Source organism: Geotrypetes seraphini, chromosome 4, assembly GCF_902459505.1.
Source record: "Geotrypetes seraphini chromosome 4, aGeoSer1.1, whole genome shotgun sequence".
NCBI lineage: Eukaryota > Metazoa > Chordata > Amphibia > Gymnophiona > Dermophiidae > Geotrypetes > Geotrypetes seraphini.
The window spans coordinates 91,508,102-91,535,724 of NC_047087.1; the positions used below are offsets into that span (position 1 = coordinate 91,508,102).

The window sequence follows — 27,623 nt, forward strand, 5'->3', positions numbered from 1 at the left end:
GTAAGCTTTGACTATCTCACTGAGGGTACATTTATTTAATTATGAAAAGATATAAAAGTTTAAAAAAGCATTATAGTTTGGATAGGTTGCCTTTTAATCTGGATTTTTTCAGAGATTATTAGTATTGAGAGTATTATTTAATTCCTGAGTGGGTTTGTTTATGCTGAGTAAAATTTCTTTGCTACCTGCATCATGCTGATCATCTTTGGCAGAAGCATAGGTTGCCTGCTCTCTTATCTGCCTTTCTATCAGGTCCTTGTGACCCTGGGCAAGTCACTCAATCCTCCATTGCCCCAGGTACATTAAATAGATTGTGAGCCCACCGGGACAGATAGGGAAAAATGACTGAGTACCTGAATGTAAATCACTCCGCCGATTACACCCTTTCATTGAAGAACAAGCTGCCCTGTCCCCTGCTCAATCCGGCTTCCGAACAGGCCACAGCACAGAGTCAGTACTTCTGGATATCATTGATGACATCTGGTCGATACTCGATAAAGGCAGTGACGCCCTACTAGTCCTATTTGACCTCAGCGCTGCCTTTGACACAGTCGACCACCACCTCCTCTTATCTAAACTCTATGACCTTGGAATCAAGGACTCTGCCCTCCAGAGGTTCACCTCCTTCCTTCACCAAAGAACCCAAACAGTCCTACTAAGGACGCACAAATCTAACCCCAAGCCTATCAAATATGGCGCTCCCCAAGGCGCCCTTCTATCCCTCCTTCTATTTAACCTCTACATCAGACCTATCACTGATATAGCCCAGAAGTACAACGTTAAAATCCACTCCTATGCCGATAACATCCAGCTGCTCCTCCCACTAGGCAAAAACTGATCATCCCAAATCGCCAACCTCGAACACTACCTCTCTGACATGAAAACCTGGATGACAAACAACAAGCTACAGCTGAACGCCTCCAAGACTGAACTTTTATGGATCAGGAAAAAAAGTACCAAATACACATGCCCAGCACTATCATGGGACTCCATCTTACTAACTGAAGCAGATCAAGTACGCAGCCTAGGAGTAACATTAGACGGCCACCTGTCCCTGTCCACCCGCATATCTCAAGTAGTCTCTACCTCCTTCTACTACCTCCGCCAACATCTCCACACCTGACCTAGCCCAACTCCTCTAAGCCTATGTCCTCTCCAGGATGGATTACTGCAACTCCCTATTTAATGGAGTAGCCAAAAAAGACCTCAAGTGCCTCCAGTGGGTACAAAATGCAGCAGTCCGCCTCCTACACAGCCTCAACTACCACGATCCCATCTCCCCAGCCCTCCGCGCTGAACACTGGCTTCCAATTAACCAACACTGCTCATTCAAGGACTTGGTAATAGCGCATAAAAGAATTTATGCCACCATCCCTACCGACATAAAATCCAAGCTAACCCTGTAAATCCCCACCCACCCCCTCCGCTCGGAAATGAAGAAACGCATAGACATCCCCTCCAGGAAGGTCCCTCCTGTCAGAAATGGCCCGCAAACGCTCCTACAGCCACTTCATCCTCCAACTCTGGAACCAACTTCCCCCACAAATCAGACTACAGAACTCATTGATGACCTTCCAGAAAGCAGTAAAGATCCTCCTCTTCAACTAAAATTCAACCACAGTCTACGCCTAACCCCCCCCCCCCACCTTCTCTACCCCATTCTAAACTTCTGCTTAAATTGCTGTATAGTCCTTGTATTTAAACTGCTGTATAGTCTTTGTATTGTCCAAATGTACTCCACTGTGAATATTTGCTTGTAGGCCGTTCTGAGCTACTGGGAGGATGGGATAAAAATCTAAATAAATAAATTTAATAGATTGTATATAAATAACTAAAATATATAAATAAATAAATAAATACATCACCATGTCCCATTACTTCTTGCTATAATCTTCCCAAGAAGTTGCATCAGATTATTGTAGCATTTCCCTGTCATGTCCTTGGGCCCCTGTCATGGTCTGTTTGAAATATGTGACCTGACTCCCTTGGATCATTTCCTGTTCTGAGTTTTCAAGTGATGAAGACGTTAAGGAAGCTTGATGTCCTGGTTTGAAGATTAAACAGAAGAATAATTTTCAAAGGGGTTAAAGTCATTGCAGGAAAAGTGGATGAAGTGTATGGCGCTTTTGGGGAACTATATTGAAATTTTTATTTTTTTTTAAATGATCCAGTGTCCCCGCTTCCAGATTACAGTGCCAGCATCTATTAGACTTAGAGCAATCTAACTTTTGTAAATGAACAGGGGTCCAAAATGCTCTATGCAACAAAAAGAACCAAGTTTGCCTCTTAGATGCAGACACTGTACATCTCAATCTCCAACACAAATTCGTGGCCATTGAGATGCAGAAATTTGCTGCTTAATCTCAATGCTCCAAATGTCTCTTAGACCATTTTTTGTTTTTTTATTCATATATCCAGATAGTAATTTATACCACAACGTGGCTTGATGTCCCAGGAAGTCTACTTGGAAGCATAAGAACTCCAAACTATATTGATTATTCAGCTTTTCCCATTCAGGGAACCCCACCTGAATAGCCTGCTTCAATTGCAACCATTTAAAACTTTGTGATTTATTAAGACCGAATCTATGCTGCAGCTGTGAAAATTCAAGCAGTTTACCATCTGAAATAACATCATTCAGAGTTTGAATACCTGCAATAATCCAGTTCTTCCATAAGATTTTAGATCCACCAACTTGAATCTTGGAGTTTATCCATAAAGATTGATTGCAGAAAGGGAATTATAATAATTTTATAAAGATCTGGGGGCTGTTGGAAAGATATTGTAATGAGTAAACATCATTTTCCTTAGATATATATATATATATATATATATATATATATATATATATAATATATATATATATATATACACACACACATATACACACACATATATATATGTATACACACATTGGGGGGGTGGGGGGTTGTTATAGAAATTTTACTAAATAATGTGATTATAATATATTTAAGATATGTTTGATTGCACTAATTGAGGAAGGGTGGGTGGGAAAGGTTATAATTTTTATGTTTTTAGGATTATATGAGAAATAATTTCAAGTGTTATATTATAGTTATTAATGGCATATTCCTGTACACTTGTTATAAGATTTTAAAATGAATAAAGAATTTAAAAAAAAATAATCTTTTTTTTTTTTTTTAACTCTTTTCTTTCTTACTGAAGTAAATAAATTATTGAACGCCCCTCATACATTATGCATTTTTTTCAGGTGCTTTACCTTATCTAATAACTTGCTATACTTTATACACCCTCTGTATGTTGTCTTCTTCTCAGGCTTTCTTACTTCCCCATTCCTTCCTGAATTCACCATGAGATAGCAAGAGATGCAAGCTTTATATATTTTTGAGTCCTTCCTTCTAGAATTCACCAGTGAACTCACAATCTATCTAATGTACCTGGAGTAATGGGGGATTAAGTGACTTTCCCAGGTCACAAAGAGCAGCATGAGTTTGAACCCACAACCTCAGATCTAATATTTCTCATTCTAGTCTTATCCAAGATGGTTCAATTGCTTTTTCCCCCCAGTATACTACATCATATCCTAATACATGATAATTAAAAAAGTGTTCTAAATTAACTCCTCCTTGTAGTTTGCTTAGTTTAAGCTTAGAGTGTTATCCTGGGTGGTCTATTTTGCTATATAAATGCATAGATGCATTTGTCTAACTTTTTAAATGAATTTAGAGAAATATTTAGGAATCATACTCCAGATTATAAAATATTATAGGAGCAATAGACATTTTCACAATGGCAATTCTTCTGCATAAGCTAAGGAATTAGGGGGCCCATTTAGTATTCTTTTCTCACTATATGTCAGTGTGTCACGTATGTTTGTTTGTTTATTTATTTGAGACCACCGTCTACCCACTTGAAAGGTAAATCCTTTAAAATGCCTTTTTGGCTAAGAAAATGTAAAGGTATTTTGGACTTTGTCCAATTTGTTTTATAACCTGAAAATATGCTAAAGTGGTCCATAAGTTCTAGCAAAAAGGGTAAGAATGTATTTGGGTTAGTTATATGTTTATTTTATTTTTATTTTTCCTCTAACTCTACTTTTCACTTCTCTATTACCCTCCAGGTACTTTAGTTAGATTGTGAGCCTTCGGGACAGTAAGGGAATTTTTCAAGTACCTTTCTTATTTCTAATCTTAATGTATATTTTCTGTAAACCGCTTAGAACCTAACGGATGTAGCGGTATATAAGAAATAAATTACATTACATTACATTACATTATATAGAGTAATATATCATCTGCATAGGCTGTAAATTTATACCGATTTACACTGTAAGGCATTCCTTCAATTTTATTATTATTTTGTATAGATATTGATAGTGGTTCTAATGCAATATCAAATAACAGTGGGGAGAGTGGACAGACCTGTTGTGTACCCCTGTAAAGTAAAATGGGTTCAGATAAATTATTGTTGATGTATGCTTTAGCTTTGGGTGCAGTATATGTGGCTGCTATCATGCTTATTAAATGTTTGCCAAATGCAAATCATCTTAACATTTCAAACAAACAGAGAAAGAAGAATTTTTGCAATCTTCATTAGGTGCAGACAGTCTAATATTATTGGATAAGTAATGGTCATATACAGAGCCTATAACTTAAAAGAAATTCTTTATGGAAAGGATGGCAAATTTGTGGGATGGCCTCCTGGTGGTTGTGGTAGAGACAAAGACTGTATCTGAATTCAAGAAAGCTTGACACACATACATACAGTACATACATACAGTAGATACATACAGTAGATGGCATGGATGGGCACACTGGGTGGGCCATATGGTCTTTATCTGTTTTCATTTTTTAATGTTTCTCTGTGTTTGTTAGTTGATGCAGCACAGCAAGATACACTACATTTAGCATCAAAATGTAATTGCATTTTTTAAAAAAAGGTGCTTTATATTCATGCTGCCTGAGGCTTAACTATTAGGTGTCACTGTTGAATTATGTAAAAAAAAATAAGTATTCTCTTTTTTTTGTCTCTCGTCCAGCTATCTGTACCCAGATGGAAGAAGCTATAATCCTGATTTGACAGGATTATGTGAACCCTTGCCACATGATCATATAAAAGTTACACAGGTATGTATGCCTTTGAAAGTATTCTCTAATAACTTTGATTAGTATTCAGAAGAAAAAAATAAAATAAAGTATATTGGGACATACCCAGCTATTCAGGTTTTCAGGTATCCACAATGCATATACATGAGATAAATTTGCATGCACTACCTCTTTTTACGTAGGCTTATTTCATGCATATTCATAGTAGGTATCCTGAAAACCTGATTGGCTGGGTTGAAAACCCTTGATATTAATGTGTATGGACTTTGACATTTAAGTGATGAGATGAATGCTGGTCAATTAAGTATATATTGTGTAATAGCCTTTCTGTATTGTCCATGCAACACTAGTTCAGATGACTGGGTTATGATCCCCTGTCAGTAGGTGGAACCAGAAGAAGACTATTTGTTCCCCCTTCAAGGGAATGGTGCTGTTTTCAGCTCCTCTGTATTTTTCTGGCTGTAGCAGATGATGAAGATGTGTTGATTAGGGCAACTATAAATAACCAATTCCTAAGACTGTAGGGCTATTTTCCCAGTAGACCACAAATTGTGTCCGGTGTATGATGCAAGTAGCAGTTCTTTGATGTCAATTTTCCTTCCCCCTTTGGAGCCAACTAGAGCAGTGTTTCTCAACCATGTCCTGGGGGACTTGAGTTTTCAGGATATCCCTAATGAATATTAATTCACTACACAATATATAAGCTATTTATTGAAAATGTATCAACTTGAATCAATATCTTTAATCAAACCCCCAAAGTTCATAACTCTGTTGTATACTTATAATATTCATAGAATCAAAATATCATAAATATTTTCCTCTCGTGAACCTCACAAACTACCAAACATCCATCACAATCAACAACCCCACACACATGTCACACACAGCTTATATAATGTGTAGTGAATAAATTTGGAAGCTATTTAATTAGGCTGTAAATCCCAACGTTTAGGGCTTAAATGAATGAATATGCATGAGACATATTTGCATGCCTGTCTCCTCCATTATATGCAGATCTATCTCATGCATATTCATTAGGAATATCCTGAAAACCCAACTGGCTGAAAGTCCCCCAGGACAGGGTTAAGAACCACTGAACTAGAGAGTTAGGATTAATTGAAGCTGGTCTACATATCTTAGGGTTGCTAAACCCAGTGGTGCCAGGACCTTCCCCCATCCAAATCTTTTGGGAGTTTGTGGCTGCAGTAACTACTGTTCTTTGGAGGGAGCCAGAGATAAGTTCCCTGAATGCTGGCCCATTTAAAGTTTTTGGAAGATGATGGTTAGCAGGGGGCCTTTAATGTAGCCTTTTTTCCAGAGTGCCTCCTCGTCTCCTATTATGCTGTTTCTGATTTGAACTCAAGTCAGGGGGTCTGAAGTGATCACATTTTCCTTCTCTTTCCCTCCACTTGTTTCCAGTATGTCTGAAAAGAAGGGAAGTGACAATCCACAGGTAAGTCATAGCAGTTTATTATGTCAGCCGGTGCTTTTGGCCTGGCCTAGGAGCGAGCAAGCAGGTACCAACTAGGCGAGTACAATCGACTCTCCCTCCACTTGCTTCCAGTATGGTTGGAAAATGGAATTAGGGAAATGACACACTGAGGATAAGTTCAGGATGTTGGCTGTTAACAGTTGCTCTGGTTTGGTCAAGCAAGCAGGCAATCTGGTGGTTTAGCACTGAGCAAAAAGTGAAGCTGGGGTGATTCTGTAGATTGAAGTGTTGCCACTGTGGTGAGCATGGTGATGCCCCTGTAGCAAAAATGGCAATCTTAATCTTGTACAGTTTCATCTTCTCCAAGAGATAACAGTATTGATAGGATTGGTAGCTTTTCTATTGCCATTTTACACCAAAAATACACTTATTTTTTTTTCAACAGAATAATGGTGAATTTTGATAAGGTCTGCATAACTTCAGTTCTCCAGGCAACCTCACATGCATGTTCGACCTCCTCTCTTTTCTCCCTTCTTCCCATCTAAGAGAGTAACCTGTAGAACTGGCTTGCTGCTACTTTACAAAAGTGAAGCTTCCCAGAGTGAAGTAAGGCCAGTTAAGGCTTATGGTACCTGAAATATTGTTCCTGCCTATGAATAATTAAGAAAAAAATAAATCAGTGCAGCTTTGTTAGCATCTTCAAATGCTTTGAGGCCTTCCTAGTCCTTATCTGTGTTCCTTTTTGGAAGGAACTACGGACTGATCTTGATAATATTTCAGATGTTACACCATTCTGCAGACTGGAATAAGAAGAGAAGATAGCTGGTTCAGTTGACAATGGGATATTTCCTCTTCGGAAGGGGAAAACAAACTTTGTATGTGAGGAAGTTTTTTTTTAGAGAGAGAAGCTGATGACCCTTATTTTCAAAGGCTTGAACTTCAGTTAGAATGTGGATGGGCCATGAGAGACAGTAATCTGTAGGGAAGTCCTATATTATTGGATGTTTATATTTCTCCCCTGATCCCAAGCATAATCTGATAGGTAGAGATGGGATACCCTCAGACTGAGACACCTAATTCTAGCCTTAAGGAGACCAAGAACAAGGTTTTGTTCTTTTCCTGATGAAGAAAATAGTGTTGGGTTACTGGGGGATGGTTGGAGAGGGGTTTTCCCTTACCTCGTAAAACTTACAATTTGAAGGGAAGCATAACATTCAGGAGCTTCTAAAGATTTGAGTCTCTGTTAAAGCAATCTTTATTTTTTTGTAGTCTCTTTTCTTTGGACTTTGACAGACTTTTCCTGAGATGGGTGAAAGCCTTGTATGCAAACCCTCAGGCCCGCTTGCAGGTTAATGGGAGCCTGACTGACTGTTTTGGACTACAGAGGGGCACTAGTCAAGGATGCCTTCTCTCCCCATTACTGTTCCTCTTGGCTATAGAGCCTTTAGCCATTAAAATCTGACGATTTGAGTCCATTAGGTGGAACAAAATATACACCTTACGGTGGAATGGGACTATAGGGCGCTTTTATTGGGTTCTCAGACATCGCTACAGGTGCAAGGTATATCGGCCCCACAACATAGATTTATTAATAATGTATTACTATTGATTAAAAAATGATATTACAGTACTATATTGAATTTTAGAAGATTCACCACCCAAACTACAGTGGATGGCACGAATGAGAGAGTTGACCCAATTTGAAACAGACGTATCGTAACTCCGCACAATTTGATAAGAGAACATTGTGGGAAAGAATATTGAAAATGTCTGCTACTCATAGTTACTGAGTTTGGGGCATCTTAGCTTCAGAACTAGGGATCTGGGGAGGGAGAGTAGTGTTTGGTGTGAAACAGGGGACAAGCAGAGAGGGAGATGTATAGACATGGGATGAGTCCTATAAAGTGCTTGCAGGGAGGGGATGTGAGTGTATGAATTTGTGGGTAGGTGAAAAATTTTAAAAAGTGGGAGGATGGCAGGGCTTCAAGTCCACTTTAATTGTACTCTATTGCATATGCAGTGAAGTATGGTTCACATTATCTTACAATGTTAATGTTGCTTTGTAATGGTTTGGTTACCACCTGGGGGAGTTGTGTACACATTTTGGGTACACTTTCTGCCTCTATAAGTTCTGTATTAATGTGATATAACCAAGTTGATGAAGCCGTCTGCACAATGTGCGGCGGTGGCAAAAAGAACGAACAGAATGCTAGGAATGATAAAGAAGGAGATCACGAACAGATCGGAGAAGGTTATCATGCCACTGTACCGGGCCATGATGCGCCCTCACCTGGAGTACTGTGTACAGCACTGGTCGCCGTAAATGAAGAAGGACAGGGTACTACTTGAGAGGGTCCAGAGAAGAGCGACTAAGATGGTTAAGGGATTGGAGGAGCTACCGTACAGCGAAAGATTAGAGAAACTGGGCCTTTTCTCCCTTGAACAGAGGAGATTGAGAAGGGACATGATCGAAACATTCAAGGTACTGAAGGGGATAGACTTAGTAGATAAGGACAGGTTGTTCACTCTCTCCAAGGTAGGGAGAACGAGAGGGCACTCCCTAAAGTTGAAAGGGGATAGATTCCCTACAAACGTAAGGAAGTTTTTCTTCACCCAGAGAGTGATGGAAAACTGGAACGCTCTTCCGGAGGCTGTCATAGGGGAAAACACCCTCCAGGGATTCAAGACAAAGTTAGACAAGTTCCTGCTGAACAAGAACATACGCTGATAGGGCTAGTCTCAGTTAGGGCACTGGTCTTTGACCATAGGGCCGCCACATGACCGATGGACCACTGGTCTGACCCAGCAGTGGCAATTCTTATGTTCTTATGTGTATTCCAACCACTGTCAATAAAATATATTTCAAATGGGTAGAGTTAGAATGTTTTTTAGATGATAATGGTAGAGTGCTTCAGCATGAATATGGAGGTCTAGACTTTAAAGTTTCAACACTTGGTTTAGGGATCCTGAGAGCTATTGACTTCGTATTGCCTGGTCTCAGTGGAGCTTGGGTACATCCCACTGGTCTGGACTGGTATTGGTGATAAGGAAGGGGGAATTAGGACTTTTTTCCCTTTAGTTTTGCCATACCAGTCCAGAGCCCACACATGAAAGTCATGGCATTCAAGGGTTCTTGATCTGACAAATTCAGACACTTAATAGTGAATATGCTGTAGCCCACTCAGTTGTACCCTTGGTTTTGGGTTAGTGACTATAAAATGATAGATTGTATTAGTTTTGATGTAACGGTGAATAGGAAACCCAAAACAGAACCATTACCTTCAATTAGCTGTTTTTTTTTGGTTCCATCTGCTGGCAAGGGGACATAATCTACTCATCTGGACCTGTTCGACAGGACACAAGGATATTTCTGTGTTATATGTGGTAATCGCAGGGAAACAAGATTTTATGTATGTGATATGGAAACTGCATAGTTATATGCGGTATATAAATTTTTTTTTTTTTATAAATAGCAGGTAAGTCCAAATATCCCCTTTTTAATTACCAAATTCTAGTTCTTTCTTTTATATTTCAGTTGAAGTTGAGTGAATGAAGGAGTTTTATATAAGTAGTACTGGACAATAAGAATAAATTTTAATGGAAGTATTACTTCATGCTTATTTACTGAAGCTGTTTTTCCATCTTGCGTTTATCAGAAAAATGCTAGGTAAATGAGGCCCTTGGGACTATGGAACAAGATTTAAGTTTTAAAAATATATTGTAACTAATTTATTATTAATATAAAATTATTACCCTCTATTTCTACTGTAATAAATATTAGGTGCTAGAAATATGTTGACTGGCTATCCACCTGAGACATAGCTTGCATGCATGTCTGAATCAGTTCGGTGTATGGAGGTTTTAATTATAATAAAAGTACTGTATAATTATCATAAATAATCTTTACATCTAAATAACTTGCTAGGGGGAGTTTTTCTCATACTTACTTTCTTACTGCTGAATGCTCTTCTCTTCTCACCAAACCTGAATCCAAAATGTCTCATCTTAATAAAAAGAGAAACAGGCTGTGTATCTGAAACAGTTGAATGGAGGTATTAATTGGAATAAAGTTCTACTTAGCAATTATAAATAATTATCTTTCTATGTCTAAATAATTTGCCATGTAGTTCTTTTCTCATACTATATTACTGCTGAATGTTTTCTTCTCTTCATCTTACCTCGCCTGATGCAAATTGTGAAATTTTTTTTTGAACTTTTATCTTTTGTCAATATTAGACATTTAAACGGTTCCTTTATGTGCTGTTTTTTTGAGCTGAAGGCTTCCCCTTGCTCATTCCCCTTTCATTTTGTGCTCACTCTCACACTATGAGCTTTCTGATTGTATGTCCTACATGTTATATGTGTGACCACTCTTTCCCTTCTCCTAAGACTGGGGAATTGGGAGAGTGTTGACATAGGGCAAAATAGAAATGTTTGCATTTCGTATATCTGTCGTCTTCTACTAAAGTGAAAATAAGTTTACCAAAAAATTGACAGTGTATTGAAAAAACTCCAACATGTTATCAGGTATTTTTCTCACCAAGTAATAAATATTTGCAGCTATTGTATTTCAGGAAGTGGTTGTTGCCATAATGTTAATATTCTGAACAATATTAGTAATCCGTGTTAATTATCTAAGCCATGATGCTCATACACTGTTTCAATCAGTGGTGTACAGTAACTGAGTAAATGTAACTAGTTACTATACTTACGTAAAAGTTTTGTTACTTTTATTTGCAAATAAGTACAGGATAACATTTGTTACATTTACTGAAGTAATAATTTTAACAATTTTCGCTACTTTTACCTAGTTATATCTTATGCTTGCAGTTAAAAGTAAAAGTGGAAGCAAGATGTAAATGACGATTCCTCAATAAGCCAAATCAAACAAAACCTGGAACAAGGTTTAGCTATAGCAAACCTCATTACACAAATAGTGGATCATGTTGTCTTAAAATTTTGCTGTTCAGTGAATATAGCCTGTGAGAACAGTGGAGTTGCCTGTGTTTGTTGAACTGGTTACTGGTCTCTATTCAAAGAGAACAGAGATGAGTTGGGCCACTTTGAAGTGGGAATAAAGCTGAAGCTGGTTGCAGTTCTTGGTGAACAGAAATGTCTTTTCTACAATAGACTTTTGGTCATCCAGTGAAAAATTTTACTTTTGGGTGTAACTGTCCACTGGATTGATAAGCAGACTTCCTCTTTAAAACATTTGTCTTACCCCAAGACTGAAGGGTTACCACGCATTTGATGATCTTGCATCAGTTCTCAAAATATATTCAAACAAAGTTTGCTATCAGATGAAAAATTCCAACTTTGTGAAAGCCTTCTCTTTACTTGGCCAGTATGATGATGAAGATAAAGATGCAAGTGATTAATTCATCAGCACTGCTTCTAATGTAGATGATAATAGCAATGTTGATATTCTTCGCCATATTGAAGTCAGTTGTTTCAGATAGAGATTCCCTTGAAACAGTATCTGCAGACCCTAAGGACAACATTGCATACTGGCCTGATCTAAAGAAACTTTGTAATTAGACTGAGCAGTCTACTTTCTGCCAGTGTAGTTGTTGTTTTTAGCTGTGCTGGTTTAATAATAACTCACAGGCACGCTTGCATGAGTGACAGTCATTTTCAAAATTTAATTTTACTAAAAGAAAAAGGGAATTATACTGTAGAACAGTGTTCTTCAACTGCCAGTCTGCGGACCGGTGTCGGTCTGCAGAAATTTTCTACCAGTCCGCAGGGCCGGCATGTGCATCGGGCCCGAGCTGGTGTTCTTCACCCGCCGATCTGTGGTGCGATCAATGCGGTGTTATCTGGCCGGTTCCCTCTTCCTCACTGCTGCAGTGCACAAAACCGTGGATAGAGGCTCCTACACGCGTCCTGCGCCTGAACTGGAAGCCTTCTCTCTGATGTCGCAACGTCAGAGGGAAGGCTTCCAGATGAGGTGCAGGACGTGCGAGGAGCTGCTGCCCGCGGCTTTATGCACTGCATCAGTGTGAAAGAGGGAGCCGGCCCGAAGATAACACCGGGGGCGGCATAAAACGGCCAGGCGGGAGCAGGCCAGAAGGTAAGGCACAGCATGGAGGGAGGGAGACAACAAAGGTAGGGGGAATGATTTTATTTTTGAATTCAGTGGTTGAATTGTGTCAATTTTGAGAATTTGCATCTGCTGTCTGTATTTTGCACTGTTCAGGAAGAAATGCATTTGTTTCCTTTTCTCTGGGGTTGTACTGCATGCAGAGTCTTGCTTCTTAGGGTTTTGTTTGTATATATTAGTACTTTTGGTTTTTGGTCCTGCATTTGCATAGGGGTTATCTGTGTTCTGGTAGCAATGAATGTTGAGAAGCATACGTACAGTGTGCTTTGTGTAGTTTAATTGTGTGTGTGTTACAATTAGTACTATTATGGGGCGGGGTCTGGGGCGGAGATGGGCGGGGTCTGGCCCATGACTTAGCCCAATGTTCTTCAACCGCCGGTTCGTGGAACGGTGTCGGACCACAAAATAATTTTTTTATTTCCGCCGGTCCATAGGTGTAAAAAGGTTGAAGAACACTGCTGTAGAGCACAAAAGTTGGGATAATGACATTGATAGTTGCATTCATTTTAATTATGATACTTTTATATTTTACTCAAAAAGTATTAAGCAATAACTTTTTCTTTCACAAATAAATTTTTTAATGTGTTTGTTCTGCACTGTACTTTTATTTATGTGCTTTGACCAACACTGGTTTCAATGACATGAAAATAATTTTTTAAAGCATTTAACCAAGTGACCAGTTATTAGCTAAACAAATTGCACCGATAGAAAATGTGTCCTTTCAGAGCAGCTAAGGATATGCAGCTTGCATACTTTTAGCTCGATTGAAAAAAAAAAAAAATGCTCGGAGTTAGGTAGAGAAGTAAACAATACACGTGCATTTTCATTACATTCCATTTCCTCTCATTCTATACCTTACTCCTACCAATTTGCTTCTCCAGTGTTTTCAGTATTAAAATTAAACAATACAATTTTTAAATAAACTATCTAAAAGCAATCCCATCAATACCCTGTCCAAAACATATCCACAACCTTGGTGGATCTATCTCTGGTGAACTGTGGGTGACTTCAGTTTGCCCTATCAGAGATCTCAGACAGCTTTGATAAGAAGTAGTATTTGGGCTTTACACAACACATATCAGTTCCTCAGCACTCTAAAAGTAACACCCTTAACCTCATCTCTCATTCCTCTACAAGTGTCAGTCCTTCTGTACCATTTCCCTGGACTGACCACTTTTTAATCTTTTTCCCTTCCATCTAGCCCCCCCCCCCCCTTTTCCATCTGATTCCTTCCATTCTTTCTCCCTGTCCTATTCCCCCTTCTCTCCATTTTCTCTCCAACATTGACCCAGGTGAGCTCCAACAACAGATCTCTGCCATCCCTTCTATTTCTGATGCTTCTTCTGTTGACTCCGGTCTTTCTTTGCTCCACTCTTCACTGGCAGGGATTCTTAAGCTTGTTCTACTTTGTCTGCAGGCCAATTGTTCTCAGAAATGAACCCCCTGATATCCAAATCTGTGCCTCCTTAAAAAAAACATTTGCGCCATTTAGAATATCAGTAAACCATTCTCTTCCACACTTGCAACTTTTCATTAGCTTTTTACTTAGTCAAACGTGACCATCTTTCTAAGATCGTATCTAGAGTCACCAACTGGCCTCAAGCACATTTTATGGTTCTAAACACTATGGAAAGTTTCTGTCACCAATACTTCTGGTGTCAACTTCTGCCATGCTAATTCTTGACATGCTCAATAGGAAAAAAAAACAGGTTAAACAAAACACCACAAAAGAGTATAAAAGCACTGTCCTTCCTCAGTCCACTGTTCTTTTTTGTGTCCCTAAATTTATTCCCATTTAAGAAACCCTGACTTGCTGACATCTGTCTAGCAACTGAAGACCTTTGTCACCGAGGCCCCAATGCTTAAAAGTCTTCCTTTCTTTCTGTCTTTCTAAAATGTACTCGGGATGAAACCCACAACCTCAGGCTGCTGAGGCAGAAGCTCTAACCACCAAGCCAGTCCTCCACACTGTGTAGAGCTGTGCTTCAGCTCTGGTAAACAGGAAACAAAAAACCTTTCATTCTTGAACATCTTTTATGCTGCTGGTTATCGGTGCTCAGTACAATCCTGCACAGTATGGGGAAGTGGCTTAGTGGTTACAGCTCCTGTCTCAGCAAACTGATTGTGTGGGTTTGATCCTGGGCAAGTTGCAAATTTAAAAAAACAACAACACAAAACTGCTCAGGTGATTGGGAACTGTACCAGGCCTGCTGATTTGCTATTCTGCTCAGGCATAATTCCTCACCCTTGTAATGGGCTGCTCAGCATAAGTAGCATGTATATAATTTACATGCTATTTGTGCTGAGCATAGCCCGGCAGAACAAAATCGTGCCCAACCCAGTATTTTTTTACCATAAGAACATAAGTAATGCCTCTGCTGGGTCAGACCAGAGGTCCATCGTGCCCAGCAGTCCGCTCACGCAGCGGCCCACCAGGTCCAGGACCTGTATAATAAGCCTCTATCTAAACCCTTCTATCCCCTTTTCCTTCAGGAAATCATCCAAATCCCTTCTTGAACCCCAAAACCATACTGTGTCCTATCACGCCCTCTGGAAGCGCATTCCAGGTGTCCACCACCCTCTGGTTGAAGAAGAACTTCCTAGCATTGGTTTTGAATCTGTCCCCTTTTAATTTTTCCGAATGCCCTCTCGTTCTTGTAGTCTTAGAAAGTTTGAAGAATCTGTCCCTCCACTTTCTCTATGCCCTTCATGATCTTGTAAGTCTCTATCATATCCCCTCTAAGTCTCTGCTTTTCCAGGGAAAAGAACCCCAGTTTCTCCAGTCTTTCAGCGTATGAAACTGTTTCCATACCCTTTATCAAGCGTGTCGCTCTCTTCTGAACCCTCTCGAGTATCGCCATATCCTTCTTTAGGTACGACGACCAATATTGGACGCAGTTCTCCAGATGCGGGCGCAACATCGCCCGATACAACGGCAGGATAACTTCTTTCGTTCTGGTTGTAATACCCTTCTTGATTATACCTGTTTGCTGGAGCTTTGTGTATTGGACTCCGAGTCAACTCTGAACTTTCCTTCCTCTCTATCACTTTCTCTTTCTTTATTGCTTTTAGATAGTTTTACTACACTACTGCTCCTCATCCCCCCTACCAGTTTAAATGGCCATCCTTCAACTCCCTCACCCACACTGCCTTGAAGAAACATTTCAGTACTCTCCAAATGTCCCCTTGTGATCTCTGACCTGCACCTCTTGTTCACAAATATGCCTCCCTTGTTCTTCCTCTGTAGTTTCCCCTTATTTAAGGTAGCCTCATATTGGGAACATTTTCTTCCCTCTGGAAACATGCTGCTGTTGCCTCAAATCTAAAGAAGTTCATTTACATGTGGCTGATGCTAGTAATATAGGCCCATTTCTAATTTACGTCACATATCCAGTCTTTTAGATCGTATTTCATTATGTGAATTCATCATGTTCTTAGCAGGCTTCTGTTAAGGTCTTAGTAGCAAAACATTTCTCATACTGCTTTTTTCAGTGAAATTCAGTGCATGTTAAACCAGGCCCATTCATAGAAGCCAGTTTTTCAAAATGATTGGGATGCTAAACACAACAAAATTACCCATCCGTGGATGCTCTCAAGCATCCATAGAGCTGGCTCCTATGGGCCTATTCTGCTATCTTAGTCTTCCCAGATCTCTCCTCTGCTTTGAGTCTGGTGGATCATGATCTCGTCTCACAATTACTCTCTCTAGGTATCGCTGGTACTATTCTCTAATGCTTTCATTCCTACCTCTCCAACAGATCTTTTCAAGTGTGGTCCATGTCCCCCTCCACACTCTCATTATACTATAATTCTCCTTATGGTGTCCTTCAAGGATCTTTCCTTGTACCCACTCTTTTTTAAAATATATTCCTTGTACCTCTCTCCTAGATATTTAGGTGTAGATGATGTATAGATTTTGTTTTATAACTCTTCTCCCTCCACTGATACTTCTTTCAATCAGTGTTTCAGTTCTATTTCATTCTATCTGTTTCCTTTTATACTGTGCTAAATATGCCTTCCTAATCCCATACGTCATGCCCTTCGCCTTTTGATTATTTACAGCGTTCCTATCCCATTTGTGATACAGCGTGCATACTAAGGATACAATCTATTTCTCGCATCACCTTTGTTTCTCAAGTTAATACTCTCATCCATTTCTCTTTTTTTGTGATGCATCACATCTGTGGTATTAAACTGTTCTTTCAGTCTATTGAATCCTGAAATGTTTGCCCCTTGTAATTTTCAGAATTGATTACTGAAACAATCCACAACTGTCAAACCTCTTCACAGTGCCCAATGGTGTGATCGTATCACAACTCTTCTCATCACTGACCACCAGTATCCATTGGATTTAAACACAAAATACTAATGCTTGTATTTAAGGGTCACTTTCTGCACGCCCCTGCCTAACTGACCTCACTGCTTAATCTGTGTGTTCCAACACGTTCATTATGTTCTTCACAGGCCTCTCTACTCACTGTTCTACCACCCTCACAAATACGGCTTGGTATCAAACACTGAACTGTCTTCAGCTATCTTGGTCTTCACCTATGGAATTCACTCACTGTTAACAACCACGCAGAGGCATCTTTCAAAAAATGTAAGGCACTTCTTAAAACCTGGTTGTTCCATTCAGCCTTTGAGTAATCCCCTTGCTGGTTGGCAGCACCCTCTTACCCCCTTCCCCTCTCTTATCCTCTGCCCCATTTCTCCTTCATCTTCTGCTGCATTGCTGGTTGGTAGCTCTCCCTTTTTTATAGGGCTGATTTTACCTTACCTCTACCCTTCTTCTACCCCTTATTTCTCCACTTTCCTACTCCTCCCCCCACAGCCTCTTGGCCATGCCTTTCCTATTTACTTTCCCTCTTCTGTTACCTCTGTTTGAGTGCCTAGATTTCCCTCTTTCTTTAATTTACATAATTTCCTTGTTTCTTCAATTGCTATTTTTTTTTAAATTATAAACTGTCTTGTGGCACTGTGTATATTTTGGTGTTATATCAAACCTCTTCAAATAAGTATCCTACCCCAAAACCCCAGACATAAATCATATCTCCCATCCATATTTTCCTGTCTTCAGCCTTCTCCTATTTTATCCCACTCTTCAGATTTTTCCACCTGTAGAATTAGCAGTTGCAAAGTAGTAGTAGTAGTAACTGATCTTTGAAAATTCACTGTAAGTTGTGTACTCACCAAAGTGCATATGTACCTTATAACTAAGCAGACTATTCAAAATAGTACTCACTATTTGATGATGTCACATCAAAAATCTCATGTTTTCTGTTTTCCCAGGAGCAATATGAATTGTACTGTGAAATGGGTTCCACTTTCCAGCTGTGTAAAATCTGCGCTGAGAATGACAAAGATGTGAAGATTGAACCCTGCGGCCACTTGATGTGCACCTCTTGTCTTACAGCATGGCAGGTACAGTCATGCTTTATTTGGCAAGAAAATTGATTTTCAGTATTTTGATGTATTCTGCTTACATTCAGTATTTTGCTTAGTTTTTCCATTGTTTTAGAAGCAGTATGAGATGCAATTTAAGATGATAGGCAAGAATCTGGAACAAAGTATATGGTGTTCACTCATCCCCTCTTTCTGTAGCCACCTATTTATGAGATCACTGTGTGTACATTTCTTCTCTATAACTTTTGTGTTTGGGGTCCTGTCCACCAAATTTTCAAGGAATCCAAGCAAATCCTGGCTAGATATATTTTGGGGGAGTCATGTGCTACATAGTTGAATGCAAAACAAAAGAGGCTGTGGAAAGAGATGTTCTTGATGTTGGTTTATTTATTCAAAGTTGTTTGCATCCAAAATTCAGTAAAGAAGACCCAACACCGTCCATGTTTCGGCGAACATGCCTTCCTCAGGGGTCCTATAATCATGAATTTGTGTGAGTGTATGTAATTGAAAATAAAAATGTATATAAGAGAGCTAAAGTACATGAAGTGAGATGCATGAATGCAAATAAAACAAATTATATTAGTGCAAATGAAGTGAGAAAATGGTGTCTTGAAAGTTGCCAACAGTGAAAGTATGATGATTGTTAATTTTTGAGAAGTCAGTGAGTAAACTGATGCAAAAATAATGGTAACCCTAAAGTGGGGGTAAGAGGTGCTGATAAAAGATGAAGAACCCTGAATGACATAACAGATAATTAACTCTGAGTAAGATAAAAGGTGCTAGACCTATTTCCGTGAATGGCATTGACTAGCCAAAGGAGAAATCCCATACATACCTAAATGGTGGTTTGATTAAAAAAAAAATGTGGATATAATGATAGACATAAAACTTTTAAAAACAGATAAAATATACAGTATTTTTCCGTGCCATAAGACACACCTGACCATAAGACGCATCCTAGATTTAGAGGAGGAAAACAAGAAAAAGCCCATTCTGAGCCAAATTCTCCCTTCCAGGCTCTGCACCCAACCCCACACTCATTGCCAGGCTCTGCACCCTGTTCCTCCCTCCCTGCCAGGCTCTGTATCCTGCCCCCTCTCTGGTGGCCTAGTGGTAGGCCAGGACAGTGCAGGCAGGGACAGGACATAGGGCAGGCAGGGACAGGGCACAGATGTCAAGGCAGATGACTTTTTTAAATATCCAATGTCACCTCAGTAACAACTAGAAAAATAGACAAATATTGTGCAAAATATAGACAGCAGATATAAATTCTCAAAACTAACACATTTTGATCACTAAATTGAAAATAAAATCATTTTTCCTACCTTTATTGTCTAGTGATTTCTTTCTTTCCTTCCTCAGGCCCAACAATTGTCCCTTCCTCCCTCCCTCTTTCCTATGTCCCCCTCAATGCCTTCCAGCCTTTGTCCTCTTCCTTCCCCCGTTGTCTGGTGATTTCTTTCCTTCCTCAGGCCCAACAATTGTCCCTTCCTCCCTCCCTCCTTCCTATGTTCCTCTCACTGCCTTCCAATTTTTGTCCTCTCCCCCCCCCCCCCGCAACTCAGGCCCCCTCACTGCCTTCCAGCTTCTGTCTTTTTCTGCTTCCCCAGGCCTGCCCACCCACTGGATTTAATTACCTCCTGCTGCTGCCACTGTGAGGACACATCAACGAAGCAGCAGTGGGGGAGGACTCCTTGCTCAGTAGCGTGGCACCAGCACGGAAGGAATTGCTGGGAAGGGCTGGGCGGGTGCAGCGATTGCACGCCACTGGCCCAGCCAATGGCCGGCTCGTACCTTCTCACCGATGTCAGAATTGACGTCAGGGGTAAGGCTTCTAGGCCGGTGGCGTGGAATCCCTGCACTCGCCTGGCCTTTACCTTTCTCTACTTTCGGTGCCAGCAAGCAACCAGCAGCAGTGACGGTGGACGAGGGGTGGGACACGGTCTAAATAAGGTAACGGGGTGGGGGGTGATTTGGATATTCGCTCCAAAGGACGCACCCTTTTTTCCACACTTTTTTTTTGGGGGAAGAGCATCTTATGGAGTGGAAAATACGGTATGTCAATGAATTATACATAAAAGATTTTATATAAAAATTCTATGAGGAGTTCTAGAGTCCTGTATCTAAACATATGATCCTTAAAAGAAGACCTTTTTTTAAAATTATAGCCTTGTGACTGAGCACAATATGCCATGACTAGAAATGCATCTAAGCAAAGTAAATGATTTAACCTAATGGGATTATATAATGTGTGCTAAAAAATGATAAGTCTAGAGATATGGGAACGTACAAATTAACAATAGAAATCTATTATGAAAATGTCAAATATGCTGTATATAAAATCCAGAATAAGCACAAAACTGTTGGTAAAAACGTCTCTTAAATTAACCTGGCCATCCGGTAAAGAATACATGGAGGAACCTTGGAAGAATAAACTTGCCAAAACTATGGCAATTAAAGGTGTATTGCCAAAAAAAAAAAAAAAAAGCCCCCGCTTGTAAAAATAGAAATAAGAATAAAAGTAACAAAGAATACTAATTAAAAATGATGAAAACAAAATTGCCACAAGAGCAGACTTTCCACTATTTCAACATCAGTTACAAAAGACTGCGCTCCGCTAATCTAGCGAAAGATGAACACCGCTGCTTGTTGATGACGTGGCGTACCAGTGAAGGACAGCAGATGAAAGCAAAAATAATACCAAACCGAAAACTATGGAGGACAGACAGTGACAACTTGAAGGTAGGATGATAAATTGCTGAAAGCCATGACAAAAAATGAACAAAAACCGGGGTGAGATGAAAATGATGCAAATAAAAAAATCATGGAATAGACGTAATTGGTTACTAAAAGCAAGCGTTATAGACGCAGACTGAACAGCATAGTAGGAATGGAGACCCGGCTTGATGAGTCACTGTAATAAGTGTGGTCGGAACAGAACAAGGCAGCATCATGGCATTTCCAAACCAGACTGTCCTGAGGCTTACAACGAACAAAAGAATCAAAACAAAAAGAAATATATAGAGAAATGCAAATTTAGGTTTGCTATCAAAAATGTAAAAATGTTGAAATTATGTTTGATGTAAGAACTAACAATGTAGAAAATATTAATGAAAAGGAATGGAAGAAAAAAGTGGATGGATGACCATGTGTGATGGATTGTTAAAGTTTTAAAATAATAAACCAGGGATATGAGCTGATATGTCTTATATGAGTGAAGACAGATTACACAAAATAAACAATAATAAAAGATAGCAAATCTAATACAAATAAAACAAAAACTATAACACTGGTCAACAAAAAAAAAGTTTTTCTTTGCTACTGTGAACTTAAAAAGTGTTCTTAGTTAATTTAATGATGCTGATTTCAGATCTGTAATTGAAATTCAGCTAGCAAATCAGGTTTCTGAGATGCATGTTACTGATTTTTTTGATAGTTAGCCATATCGGCACAATATTGCAAGTATGAACTGTGTCACACCAAACTTGTGCTAAGGAGTTTACTGTGAAAGCAAACACAAAGACAATAAGGAGACATGTTACAGCATATATTTACGCCTCTACTAACTCACACAAGAGTGATGTCAGCATGTTCAGAAATGTTTGAGACACTTGCTTTTACACTTGTAGTGTACGTTTGTCTCTCTTTGCAAGAACCAACAATAATCTCCCATCACACTGGGATTGAATTTCCCTGATATCTGCTTTCCATTACCTTGATATCTTGACATCTTTCCACATGCTCATCACTGACATCACCAGTATTGGGTGGGAAGAAGTCTAGGTGAAAATGTAAGAAGTGCATTTTAAGTGGAATTCTGGCACCTATTAGCTGATATGCTGTCAGCATGTTCTCCACAAACTGCATAATTCTCTGATCTGTGATTACCAAGAAAATTCTGAACAACCAGCATGAATGCTTGCCATGCTGCTGTTTGTAAGCTCTATTGAGCAGTGCTTGCTTCTTACATGTTTATTGTAGTGTGTTGGGTACGTCTAGCAGCGCTATAGAAATAAGAAGTAGTAGTAGAGTGGTAAAGCAAAATGAATAATGAAATGGATTTTTATCAGCACTGATAAAAAAAAAAAATTGCCCTGCAGTGAACTGAAAGTACTTGTATCCCTATTTGCTCACAGGTGATCATCTTATTTTTTGTTTTCCCTGTTAATAATTAATCCATTTCCTATTTCATTATTTGTTGCATGATGTGTCCTGTAGCAATACCTATAAAGAGTAATATCAAAAGCTGTGAAGAAACAGTGACTGCAATGAATAGTAATTAGTTTATATACACTGATTTTCAGGTTCCCAGCTAAAATCCATTTAACAAGTGACTATTTAGCTGACAAATGAACCGTAGGTTTTTCTTCCATTAACTGCCATGTTTCAGCTTAATCAGAATTTGCTGCGTATTTAAGTTCTATGTAATTAATATGATTATGAAGAAATATAGCAATGTCAGTTGTTATAGGTCACTAGTGTGCTGTCATGATAGTTCATTAGTCATGCCTTTGGAAAGGTTCCACCATCTTTACTTATGGTGAAACATCTGTGTCCTTTAAGAAACTGAACAAGGCACAGAGTTCATGTAGAATATTATCCAAAATTCTGCATAATCTGATGATTTAGAAATAATATTATAGCCATCTTTGCTTCATATATAATTTACTTGAATGTGCTTCTTTGGAGATATAAAAGCAGAATTAATACTGTGTTAGAATGACCTTATTTAAGTTATGTACAACAGCTGTTTTAAAACATTTGGTTTGTTTTTTTTTTAGTACCTCTTGTATACTTAATAGATGGAATGTCTGAGGACTCAAACACTCTCAAGGGTAGAGAAAGTCTCCTTGAAATGTATCCTCTGTGTTGCTCTGTGGCCAGCAAGGGACTTCTCAGTAGCAGTAGTTGATTTTGCTTTATTCTGTGGGTCAAATTGGACAGGTGCCTTGGCTATGTATATGAGCCATAGCTTATAAAACTATGACTTGAAACACAGGAATGACCCTGCTTTAACATTACATGTAGTGGAAAAAATGTTTGTCTTTGTGCCTCATCTTCCTTATTGATGCTTTCTAAAGCCCTTAAAAACGTTCTGTATAGTACTGTATCTCAAGAATATCTTTGCATGTGGAGGAGTAGGCTAATGGTTAATGCAGTGGCCTGAGAACCAGTGAAAGTGGGTTCAAGTTCCACTGTAACGCCTAATGATTTTGGGCATGTCACTTAATCCTTCAAGGTACAAGATCATTTATCCAAAATCCTTGGGACCAGGCATATTTCGGTTTTTGAACTTTTTTGGATTTTGAAATGGTAATGTTAAGTAGTGCTGCCCGATTTCCAATTCAAATTGATTCACCGATTCACTTTGGGTGAATCGATGTATATTTTTTAAAAATTGGCCTCTCCGATTTGGGGCTCAACCTCCCCGTGCCCAGCTGTCATCGCGCTCATGAATCCTGCCACTCAAAACATTTTTTTTTTTTTTTAAAACCCTCTTACCGGCTTGTGAATTCGGCCTGACTTGGCACAGCCTGAAGTTGTGTTTGACTCCGGTAAAGAAAGTACAAAAGAAAAAAAAATAGGCGCTTTTTCAAACCTTCCCTGTAACACTAGCCTGTATTAGCAGCTGCACCGCTCTCTCCTTCCGTAGCTTTAGCGAGCCAATTCCCTTCTGCAGCCTCAGAGCCTCTGCTAGGCAACTTCCTTCTTCCTCGGAGGCGGGACGGCCTAGCAGAGGCCCTGAGGCTGCAGAAGGGAATTGGCTCGCTAAAGCTACGGAAGGAGAGAGCGGTGCAGCTGCTAATACAGGCTAGTGTTACAGGGAGGGTTTGAAAAAGCGCCTGTTTTTTTTTCCTTTTGTACTTTCTTTTCCGGAGTCAAACACAACTTCAGGCAGTGCCGAGTCAGGCCAGGGAATCCACAAGCCAGTGAGAGCCTCTTAATCGGGAGGGGTGTGTGGTGCCGATGGACCTGGGAGACAAGAGGGAGGGGGGCTGATAGGAGGCAAGGAGAGGAGGGAGTGATGCTGCTAGACCTGGGAGGTGAGTGGGTAAGGTACTGCTTCTAGTCAGAGGGGAGGGGAAGGGAAGGGAGAGGAGCCCTGCTAGTCGGAGAGAAGTGCTGCTTGTACTGGGGGTGGAAAGGAGAGGTGCTGCAGCTAGTTGGTGGGGGAAATGGGAGTAGTACTGTTGGAGCTGAGTGGAGGAGGGAGATGAGAGGTGCTGCTGTATCTACTGACTGTACCCTTTTGCTGATTGTACCCATTCGCTGACTGTATCTACTGATTGTACCCTTTTGCTGATTGTACCCATTCGCTGATTGTCCAGCCCTTCTTTATTGTAAACTGCCTAGAACTATTACAGCTTTGGCGGTATATAAGAAATAAATTATTATTATTATAAAATAAACCCACCAGGATGTTTGAAAACAACACCCAATTGGGCAGGAAAATCAAATCGAATCGAATCAAAACCAATTCAATAGCCTGAATCGAATCAAAATTTATTTTCCTTAATCGGGCAGCACTAATGTTAAGTCAGAAAAAGACAGACCATAAAATTGCCAGCAAACTTTTTAGTTGGTCATTGTACAGATACACCGTGATCAAGTTTCTTCAATACCTCAAATTTCTATGCTATTGACAGAGATAAGCACTTCCATTTCTGCTTCTCTCTCTGCAACCCTGAGTGGAACTTGAAGCTTTCTTTGCCATTTTTCCAGCCCTCCGATTTGAATTGCTCAGAGAACAGGAGAAACATGTATTAGCTTCAGTATGTGTCACGCTGGGGAAATTTGATTGTGTCAAATTTCAGTTTTCGGTGCTTTTTGGTTTTTAGAAGTTTGGATAAAGGATCTTGTACCTGTATATAATATGTAAACTGCTTTGATTATAACCACAGAAAGGTGGTATATCAAGTAAGGATAGAGAGAGAGAGAGAGAGTCTTATTTTATTACCTTCAATATCTTCTCTCTCGTAAAGTGTAAATTGGACTTGTTATTTTCATGATAGCTTATGAAAATGATGTAATGTGACATCTGAAGTTTGGCCTTTCAGTGTAGCCACTGTTTTGTAACAGCTGTGCTTATCTGAGCATTTCCTGTTAGTATAAACTATTGAAAGAACACCAACATTCTTATTTTAAAGATATAAGGGGGTGCTGAAAAGCTCTCAGCCCAACCAAGAAAGGAATGATGTGGAGCCATGAAACTTACACGTTATTCCACATAGTTAGGTGTGATTGACTCGTGTTCAAGTCCTAACGACTTGATGAATTACAGATCTAAGCAGAAATCGGTTTTGTGCACCCTTAAGTCCAGCACACTTGGTACGTCATGTCTGAAGTTTCTATAACTATTCCAAAATGTGTTATATCTGGTTACTAAAATACTGCTCCTTTCTTGCAATTGCCTCCAAATCGCTCGAAAGTTGTCACCCTTTCAAACTCTTTTTAAGGTTTGGAAACAGAAAGTGGTGTGCCTCAAGGTTCTATTCTTGGGCCTGTTCTTTCTAACATTTTTATGAATGATATTGCTGAAGGGCTATCGTTTAAGATTTGCCTCTTTGTAGATGATAGGCGGGAAAGGGAAGATATAATAGATGTTTAAATACCTACGTGGCGTAAATGCGCATGAGACGAGTCTCTTTCATTTGAAAGGAAGCTCTGGAATGAGAGGGCTTAGGATAAAGTTAGGAAGTGATAGGAATTATCTAAGGAATAATCTAAGGAAATACTTTTTCTACAGAAAGGGTGACAGGTGCGTGGAACAGTCTCCCGGAAGAAGTGGTGGACACAGAGACTGTGTCAGAATTCAAGAAGGCATGGGATAGACATGCAAAATCTTAGAAAGAGGAAGAGAGAATGGTTTCTGCGGATGGGCAGACTAAATGAGCCATTGGCTTTTATCTGCCATCACATTTCCATATAACAATTCATGGGTTGAAGACTGCCCCAACATGGTTGTAATCTCTGAACTAAGGCCTTGAGTGTCTAAATTTTGCTTAAAGGTAGGTGCCGATATATGCGCCTAACTTAATTGATCAGTAGGCCTAATTGGTATCGATATTGGCACTCAATACCTCACACTCGGCTTTAATTGGACTTAATTGAAAATTAGGTGCCAACTCAAAAAACTCGATTATAAGTAGGCACCTAGCCTAAAGTGCCTACGCTAAAAGTGGGCATGGTTATGGCGCCTAACAGGTAAAGAAAACCCTGGCATAAATTAGGGTCACCTAATAAGTTAGGATGCTGAGCACTGTGTAAACATGTTAAGCGTGATTCTGTAATGGGCGCCTAAGTTTTGTAGAATCAGTGCCGATATTGGTGTCTATCTATAGGCAGACTTGATTTATAGAATCATTTCTTGAATTAAATGAGTAATTTCTTTCAATAGCATCTCTTCTCCATAATATGTGTTCTTAACATAATCAAATGGAAGAAAGTCTTGAATGAACGGAAACTTTAGTTAATTATTAACGTGTGCATGATTTTAGAAATAGGTTCTGAGGACACATATTGCCAGGTTCACTTTTTCTATTTCTCTGTCTCCAGATGTCATCAGAAATTAGTAGGGCTGTACATTTAACATGTTAACATGATTAACACGTTAAATATTTAACTGCGCTAAAATGTTTTAACTGTTAACACATCGTTGTCTCTCCCCCACATGCAGCACTGCTTTCTCCCACCTTCCCTGTATTCCAAAATGTGCTGTCTTGTCTCCCTATCCTCTCCCACTTCCTCTGGCAGGGCTGGTGTTGGGAGGAGGAGTGGATCAGGATGTTTTTTCCTTCTCAACTTTTTAAATTGGGTTGTGTTTATTATAAGGTCTTGTCGGATCAATCTCTAGATTATTTGATTGATTAATTTTCCTTTGCTACTCAAAAACATTCACGTAAAGCTCATGCTTTTTTTGTTTTTCCATCGGTGAAGGGTTGTAAGTTCAAAAGATTTCATGAATGCGTGCTTTCATATCAGGCTGCCAGTTCGGACAAAGAATTCAAACAACTATCACTTATGTCTTTCTCATATCTGGAATTTAGAAAACATTTGAAAACTTACTTATTCTCTAGATTTTTGGGTAATTAAATTCCAGATTGTTCTGTTGTAAGTCGATGTAATCTTTTGTAAATCGCATAGATCTGCAAGGCTATGCGGTCTAGAAGCTGATTTTTATGTTTGTTATGTTTCCATATACCTTTTTGAATTCGGTAGCAAGTTCGGGAGTTTTTTTTTTTTTTTTTTTAAGGGAGGAGGCATGGACAAGGATGATGTTTCCTTCTTCTCACCCCAGTCCAAAGCCCCCCTCACCTTTTCAAATATCTTTTCGAATTGTGAAGGAAGGTTACTGGGTGTCAGGTCAAAAGCGCACCGGGACAAAGGTGCGCGCAGATAATTGAGCGCAGCGCGGAGGCACGCGCCACAGAAAATTACAGTTTTTACGGCTCGGACAGGGGGGACGTGGGGGGGAACCCCCCCACTTTACTTAGTAGAGATTGCGCCGCGTTGTGGGGGCGTTGTGGGGAGTGTGGGGGGTTGTAACCCCCCACATTTTTCTGAAAACTTCACTTTTTCCCTGTTTTTAGGGAAAAAG

At 39.6% G+C, this 27,623-nt stretch overlaps 1 protein-coding gene across 1 annotated transcript in view; it reads left to right on the forward strand.

The window, feature by feature from the left end:
- The window catches only part of CBLB (Cbl proto-oncogene B), a 209,836-nt gene that overhangs the window by 131,292 nt on the left and 50,921 nt on the right, over positions 1-27,623 (forward strand). The window contains exons 7-8 of the mRNA XM_033942334.1: positions 5,021-5,108; positions 17,912-18,043. Of these exons, the coding sequence (XP_033798225.1) occupies positions 5,021-5,108; positions 17,912-18,043 (220 nt within the window). The remainder of the gene's footprint in view (positions 1-5,020; positions 5,109-17,911; positions 18,044-27,623) is intronic.